Here is an 8808-nt window from a genome sequence, read left to right as displayed (position 1 = left end):
AAAAGGAAAGATGGACTATAATTTTGGGACGGATGGGGTATAAAGATTAAATGAGAAACTGAATATAAAGAAAGAATATAAAAGCTTCATTTGTTTTGGTTGAAAGAAAAAATCATCTTACAATTACCATCGATGTGAAATAACTCATTTCTTTAAATCATCATATTTGGATCGTGAATGCTTCAACTATATGAAAACTTTTGAATCACAATATCTTCAAATCCTTCTTACATGTAAGATTTTATATAACACAAAGACACAAAAGATTGGCCTTTTTATAGTAAACTTTTCACTAAATGCTAATTAAACATAATATAAGTTATAAAACTTTTGAGTGTTAAATCATAATTAAGAAAACTTTTGAGTTGCATTAGTTAAAAAAGGGGGTTTCAAATGAATGTGGTTTGAGGAAGTTAAAAAAGGGGGTTTCAAATGCATAAGATTCAAGAAAAAATGCTAGTTTTATAAGTATGTATGATTGGAGCATCCCAAATCCTCAGTCCCTAACCTTTTGCTGCCCGATTTCTCAACAGAAGCGAAAAGGTTTCCATTAGAGGTTCGCTTCTATCTCTCATGGGTTTTGTGCTAAATCCTGGGGTTTCCCACACATATGTGTTGACGGGATTTCAGTCATTTTGAAATTGGTAGAACACTGGTATAATCTGTTGTTTGATTATATTACCTCCTGAGGCTATTGTAAATGGGTCTAGGAATTTGGATGTAGATCTGGAGGCTTATAACTTGTTTCTCTTGATTCGAGTATTTGGATCTTCAATTTCATGATTATGAACATTGTTTAACTTGAATTTTGGAATTAGATTAACATTTTGTTTGTGATTTCGCACCAAGGAAACTCGATCTCATGGTGGTACTTTAATTCTATCAAGGAGGGGGATTCCCTCTTTGCTAGCTGCTCTTCCTTTCGAATTACTGTTTACCATACATGATCGTGGAAATTGTAATGAAATAACAAACAATTGTAAAACATGCAATAAAACTTTTAATGAATTTGATTTCCAATAAATGTAAATCTAGACTTCTGCTGTTTGTTTGAGGTGATATAAAGGTTCACTCTCTTCTATCTTCACTTGAACTAATGTTAACATGTTTGTTTCATTTTTCCATTAGGATTGCTAATACTTAATAATATATTAAACAACATGGGGTTCCCTTTCTTATAACATCTAGCTTTATCATAGTACTAAGGAATATATGTTTGAAATCAACATTGACTAGCAGAATATTTCTGTGTGCTTGTGTTTTTAATCTTGATAACATCACATGTAAATAGTTATAATGTTCTTTTACAATTTTTATAGATTCTAAGTTCTAACTATGTGCTTTTTTGTAGTCCTAGGTTTGATATTATGTCTATGAACTGGGCTCAACGCAAAATCTTCCTTTACAATGTCACTTTTGGACTATACATGTTGGATCCATGGGAGCGCTATTTGTTCAGTATCCTTTTTCATCCATGATTCAATTTGTTATTTTTTGTTGGTTTTTTAAGACACAAGTGGATGTGATTGGACAAGCTTTGTAGGGATATTTTTGATGATAAAGATGCATAGGGCATTCACGTCTTTTTCAAATACAAGAGATCAAGAGCAAGTCATGTCCCACCAACAAAAATTGCAATTTTTGTCCCATTGACATCGTTCTTAGTTTAATGCATTCAAAGTTTAAATCTTTAGATTGTTAAATCCAAAAATACATAATACCTAATAGTTGGTGGATTGCATTTTATTTCATGAACATTTTCCCGAGTCTTTTGACTACTTAACTTGTGATAGATGCTTTGGTAATTGTCTTGATGTGGTTCATATTCTACAACGGATATCGGAACCTCAATGAATTATGCAAAAGGTTAGCATCTTTTCTTCTTGTCTAAGCTTTATGAAAGTGGAAAGGAAAAATAAATGAGGGAAAAAAGAAAAACACTTATATATAGCTTACCAGATTAAGTCATCTCTCTTTTAATTCCATTTAGTAAAAAAGAAATAATACCTAAATTATGCATTTACATTGTCTCCGGTATTTATGGTGAAGGTTGACCCTTGAATGAAATCGAAAAGGAAAAGGAAAAGGACTAGGAGGATTTTGTGCAACTTTTGTTTTTGGATAATGAAATCAAAAAGTATATTTTGAATAAAAACACCATCAGTGGTAGTTCAAAAAGCACATCTTTAACCAACCGAGCTATGATTACTTCCTGGCTGCTCGTTTGTTGTGTCTGACTTCTTTCAGGTTGTTGTAGCTTGCATCATCTGTACAATTTTTGCCTCATTTCAAAGTTTTTTTTTTTCTTTTCATTTTGTGAATCAGTAATAATAATTATTCCGATTGTTTCATATATCAATTGAATTGTCATTTTTGTATACCTTTTAGTTTTGAAATTTTTACTCAAACATGATTTTCACCTTGCTCACTGTTGATTTCTTTCATGGATGCCCGCAGTTGTAATTTACACTTGCCCCCCTTCTGTATATTGATGATTTTGCCTCTCAGAACACCCAAGCAATATATATTATATTCATTCTCTGTATGGATAAGTTGATATGATTGAGAAAGTGTGAACTTGTGATTGGCAAATTTTTTTCAAGCATGTAGTTTGAAATATGGAAGGAATACACACCTTATATACTCTATCAAGAGGACCAATAGTTTTAACATGAATGAGTGTTAAAACATAATAAGAAATGGCATCCTGAAACTTGAATGAACAAAGCTGATACCTAGGTTTTTTGTTTATAGTTTTCTTGACTAGATTATAACTCGCGTTAAACACGGAGGAACGCATAAAAAACATACAAACGTCTTTGGAATTTATTATTTAAATATTATTTGTTTTTTTTTTATTTCGAAGTATACTTTGTTATTTTAGGGTTATGAACAAAACCTATATAATTTCGATTGTTATTTTAGGGTTATGTCCTGAAATATATAATTTTATTGAGTTCGAAAAACTATAAAAAAATTATTAACAAAAAATAGTAACATGAACAATTTCTGTTATTTATAGCAACATACTTTCAAAGTAAGTTGTTATTTTTGCTCATTTATGTTATCAACATGTGTATTACACAGATTTCAACCTATAAATGGATCTTAAAATTATATTATGTTCTATAGGGCATAATTATATTAAATGTCCTAACATACATAATATATATCAAATATTAAAATAAAAGTATATATTAATTTAAAATTTAACAGTCTAAAAAAACTTATATCTTATTAATTTTAATGAACACACCTGCAATTGTGAGGTTCGTCTAATGTGATATGGTAATAAATCAAAAGTAAGCAATGTCCATTTGCTGAACATATGGAAATAACAGTTTTGCCAACACCTCTAGCAAATAGAGTTGTTGAAGCATCTATAACAGTCCTCATGATTATACAAATAATGGAATTAAAGAATATTGGTGAAGATAATAACGAATTAAAGTTGGTTAACAAATATAGAGATATAATTGGAAAACATGTGTCGTGATTTTATATTAAATAAAAAATATATAAAAAATAGACGAATTAAATCCTTTTTAATAAGATTAAATTAAATGATTGTTTCTAAATTGATAAGGGTACATGATTTTGAAAAGATTTAAAGATAATATTTACTTATTAAACGATTTAATCATAAATGTCTGCATTCTATATATTGAAACATGATAAATATACATATAATTATTTTGGAAAGTGTTTATGATTGACGGTATAATTGGAATGATAATCTGCATAAATAAGAATATAAGATTCATGAAAGAAATTAAAATTTATAGAGTATGTGCTCGTGTTGACAATTATACCCTTGGTCATAAGGAAATTACCTTTAAACTTAAAACAAATTGACAATAATAGACTTGGTAAACATAGTTTGTTATTTAAATTTAAAACAAATTAACAATAATAGACTTGGTCAACATAGTTTGTTAGGAACAATAAAAAAAAATTATTGTTATAAAATCTTGTTTGTGGAATAACAAACTCAATGGCTTAAGCCAAAGATTAAGGAGATTACCTTTAAACTTAAAACAAATTGACAATAATAGACTTGGTCAACATAGTTTGTTATTTAAACTTAAAACAAATTAACAATAATAGACTTGGTCAACATAGTTTGTTACGAACAATAGTAAAAAATTATTGTTATAAAATCTTGTTTGTAGAATAACAAACTCAGTGGCTTAAGCCAAAGATTAAGGCATGAAGAAGTAACTTTTAGGCCAAAGTCTAAGCGGTAAAGTCAAATATTGAGATCTTGTTGCAGATTTGCAAAGTAGGATGATATAATGTGTATTTACTTTTAAAAAATAGTTGAAATATAATTGTTATTAATGATAATATGGGACAACATTGAAAGTGAAAATATATTATGATCCATGTGGCAGAATATATTGAATACATGTTCATTTAGGAGATTGTAACATAAATGGTCCATATTATTTGTAAACATTGTTGCCTAATACATCGATATATTCCAGCATGTTGGCTTTATGCACCTTGACAGCGATTATTGTTGTCATGATTGTTGTTTTAATGAAGGAAAAAAATGTAAACCGCACCTTCACCAAAAAAACAGTTTTCAATTCAATAAAGACTGAAATCAAATAACATTCGGCAAAGGAAGTTCGATGACAGAATGTGAATTAAGAAGAGTTAGAATTATTAAAAAAAATTAACACGAACAAAGGAAAAAATAAAGCAGTTTGCATACATGATAAACATATTCAAAACACCATTCCATACATGATTCATAATATAACAACAAAAACAAACATTGCAGAGGATAATGAAACTTGTTATGGATGATGAATGATGGAAGTAGGCAGCAGCAAGTGTAAAGAGAGGTTGAAGAAACAATTTTTTTTCGTGATTGAGAGGTTGAAGAAACAATTTTTTTTCGTGATTTGTATGATACGTAATATTATATAGGGTTAATAAAGATATATAGAATGGTAAACAATGATTTTATAAGATATCTATATCTATATATCTTAACAAAATATGGAAAAGGGTATAATTGGAAAACATGAGTCCTGATATTATATTCTGTTAAAATAGTTATAAAAAATATATGATTTACATCCATAATAATAAAATATAATTAAATGACCGGATTTGAAATTGATAATGGTACATGAATTTGAAAAGATTTAAAGATAATATTTCCTTATTAAAGGATTTAATCATAAATGTTTGGATTCTATGTATTGAAACATGATAAATATACATATAATTATTTTGAAAAGTGTTTATGATTGACGGTATAATTGGAATGATAACCTGCATAAATAAGAATATAAGATTCATGAAAGAAATTAAAATTTGTAGAGTATGTGCTCGTGTTGACAATTATACCCTTGGGCATAAGGAAATTACCTTTAAACTTAAAACAAATTGACAGTAATAGACTTGGTCAACATACTTTGTTATTTAAGTTTAAAACAAATTGACAATAATAGACTTGGTCAACATAGTTTGTTACGAACAATAAAAAAAATTATTGTTATAAAATCTTGTTTGTGGAATAACAAACTCAATGGCTTAAGCCAAATATTAAGGAGATTACCTTTAAACTTAAAACAAATTGACAATAATAAACTAGGTCAACATAGTTTGTTATTTAAACTTAAAACAAATTGACAATAATAGACTTGGTCAACATAGTTTCTTATGAACAATTAAAAAAATTATTGTTATAAAATCTTGTTTGTGGAATAACAAACTCAGTGGCTTAAGCCAAAGATTAAGGGATGAAGAAGTAACTTTTTGGCCAAAGTCTAACCGGTAAAGTCAAATATTGGGATCCTATTGAAGAATTGCAAAGTAGGATGATATAATGTGTATATACTTTTAAAAAATAGTTGAAATATAATTGTATCATGCTGCAAAACAGAACTAATCAATATGATTCCAAACAAAATTTTCTTTTAATTAGGGTAAATATCCTAAATGTTGACGAATTATAAGAAAGTTTGGTAGTAGAAATCAAAATTAGTACCTCTAAATCAGTAAGATTGCACTGATGGATGAATCCAGAAGTATAATCATAGTATGTGTAGGTGGTAACAATGCCATCGGCTGTGTTCTGACCTACTGCTGTCTTCAAATTTGAAGAACACATTAGTGTTTTTTTGACTTAATACATAACATACTTAGTTAATTCAGAAACATAAATCGGATACGCATAATATAAACCTAAAACCCAAATAAGAGTGATTCAAATCAAAATTCCCTTTAGAATAATCAAAATGGAAAACCAGTTGCAGACTCATAAAAATTCAAATACCTTGAGAAGAAGAAAAACGCAATAGGAATAATCTTTGGTAGTGAATCTCAATTTCAAGTTGTTGGTGACAAACATGATGCAGGAGATGCATTGATGGAGAAGAACATTGATAGAAATTGGAGAGATCATCGGCTCTTGAGGAGGAAGAACATGTGATAGAAATTTGAGAGATCATCGGCTCTTGATATTATCTTCATCAGAGAGAGAAAGAGGAAGAGAGCAATCCCTATTTTGGAGGAAAAATGGTTATAGACGGTAACAAAGGTGTATTTGTAGTTCCCTTTTGTTACAATGACATCAACAAAATTGATCCAGTGGTTTAAAATAATCAATGAAAAACATTGAAGCCAGATTGTTTTAGGTGATGTAAGTAGGTTTCTACTTTAATATGTATAGAGATTTGATTAAGTTAGTAAAAAGTTAGTCTTAACTCATAAAACTTGTTTTGGTTAAATAATTTGGTAAAAGATAATTGATAGAGCTTGTTAGTAGTTTTAATACCAACTTAAATAGAATGCTTATTAAATAAACATATATGGATTAACTGCATCATTAGGAGAGTCGCAACAAAATTTAAACGACTTTTAATATTGAATTTTCTCAAGTTTTATTTTATGCACTTTATTATTCTACAATTTGTTATTTACACTGTATTTTTATTCGACCCCCTTTTTTTAATTTTCCTGTTTTGACTAATGTGTGTCTGTCATAAAAAGGCATTGGCTTTTCAGTCATGTCCATATGGATTCGACCCTGCTTACCATGTGCTACCCTTTAGTGCAACCAAACAGTTAACTTTATTATTTGTTTTAACATGATGTAAACTTGATTAATGTTTGTAATTAAGGTTCTGATGGTTTAAAAAATCAATTCAAATCATAACTCGAGCTAAAACTCCTTGAAAGCTCAAAAGAGTCAAAACTCAAAATCTTCAACGAATGAAGTTCACGCTTTATAGAACGAAGTCTTAACTTAGATAAGTCTAATATATGATTACATAATAACTAGTCGATTATAATCGAAATCTAATGTATAATTACCTCATCATCATTATATGCGGTTCATAAAAGCCATATAGAGTTGAAAATGAGCAACAATATAGGAAAATGATGAGTGATTCAAAATCTAATGATAAAATCAAAGCTATAAATTCATTCTAACACCAATTCCAATATAGAATCTTGAATTTGCAATCATTCAAAATCCTAGATCGCTAGACAAGGTAGATAACTAAAGATTTATATTTTAAGCTAGGAATTTGAGCTCATCCAATTGACTTCAACCTTCCTTCGGGTCTTCAAAATTGACCCTTACTCTCTCTAATCTCTCTACATGTCATTGCAAATGCAAACAATGAGACAAAATTTAAAGATATTATTCTTAAGTTTACTAATTTGCACATTTAGTCCATTAGTTGTTACTTTTATTATTTGACCATTAAATGACCTAACATTCGACTAACAACAAAATATTTAAAACATTATCCATAGACCATCTACTTATTAATGCATAATTACTTCCAATACTAATGCATAATTACATCCTCATCATTATCTATGGTTCATAAAAGCCCTATAGAGTTGAAAACGAGCAACACTGTATGAAATGATGAGTGATTCAAAATATAATGATAAAATCAAAGCTATAAGTTCATTCTAACACCAATTCCACTATAGAATCTTGAATTTGCAATCATTTGAAATCCTAGATTGCTAGATAAGGTAGATAATTAGAGATTCATACTTTAAGCTAGGAATTTGAGCTATTTATTAACTCATCCAATTGACTTCAACTTCCCTTTAGTCTTCAAAATTGACCCTTAGTCTCTGTGATATCTTTACACGGAGACAGAAATTTAAAGACACTATTCTTAAGTTTACTAATTTGCACATTTAGTCCATTAGTTTCGACTTTTATTATTTGACTATGAAATGACCTAACATTCAACTAACAATAAAATATTTAAAATATTATCCACATACCATCTACTTATTAAGAAAATTAGTCCAAAGATGGTTAAAAATAATTAAATAAGGGTTAAACCTATTTTTTCTCACGTTTAATCAAATAAATCATAATTTCCAATTTAATTTAATTTTAATAACTTAATTTAACAAATTCACCAAAATTACTTTTAGTCAGATTATTATTTTATTAATTTATTTTTCTTAGTTTTTATTTTAAATAAAATAAATTTACCCCTATAACAAATGTGTTATATTTACTGTCCTCTTAGGATGATTCTACCTTATAATCACAACTGAAGGCCAAAATAATGGAAGTGAAGTATATAAGATTCTAATGTATCACACTTAAGTAATTGCGGCTATATGGACCTTAGGTAAATCTAAAAAATGAATCGCGTCTATATATCCTTCGACCTAAGATATATGTTGGTTGTTGATTAACTGAAATATTATATCTTGATGTATTTAAAAGTTGTTTTGAGCAAGACATTTATAAATGGCTAAATGCTACTATCAAATATGATCTCCATCTTGATGATGAATACA

The 8808-nt window shown here is 28.5% G+C and overlaps 1 protein-coding gene across 1 annotated transcript; it reads left to right on the top strand.

Annotated features, from left to right (window-relative positions):
• The first annotated feature begins 1361 nt into the window (after nt 1–1361).
• Nucleotides 1362–1891, top strand: LOC145163919 (uncharacterized). The gene is made up of 2 exons (XM_079082658.1): nt 1362–1458; nt 1794–1891. The coding sequence occupies exons 1-2, from the start codon at nt 1368–1370 to the stop codon at nt 1889–1891; spliced, it is 189 nt and encodes a 62-aa protein (XP_078938784.1). The 5' UTR covers nt 1362–1367.
• Nucleotides 1892–8808: the final 6917 nt, after the last annotated feature.

Source organism: Lactuca virosa, chromosome 3 (genome assembly GCF_052849685.1).
Source record: "Lactuca virosa cultivar CGN04683 chromosome 3, Lactuca_virosa_CGN04683_v6, whole genome shotgun sequence".
In the NCBI taxonomy this organism is placed as follows: Eukaryota; Viridiplantae; Streptophyta; class Magnoliopsida; order Asterales; family Asteraceae; genus Lactuca; species Lactuca virosa.
The sequence above is the reverse complement of the archived record's forward strand: the minus strand, read 5'-3'. Positions and strand labels throughout refer to the sequence as shown.

Coding starts and splice junctions, on each gene's coding strand:
- LOC145163919 (XM_079082658.1), top strand. CDS start 1,368: ATGTCTATGAACTGGGCTCAACGCAAAATCTTCCTTTACAATGTCACT. Junction 1,459..1,793: donor ATGGGAGCGCTATTTGTTCA/GTATCCTTTTTC, acceptor AACTTGTGATAG/ATGCTTTGGTAATTGTCTTG.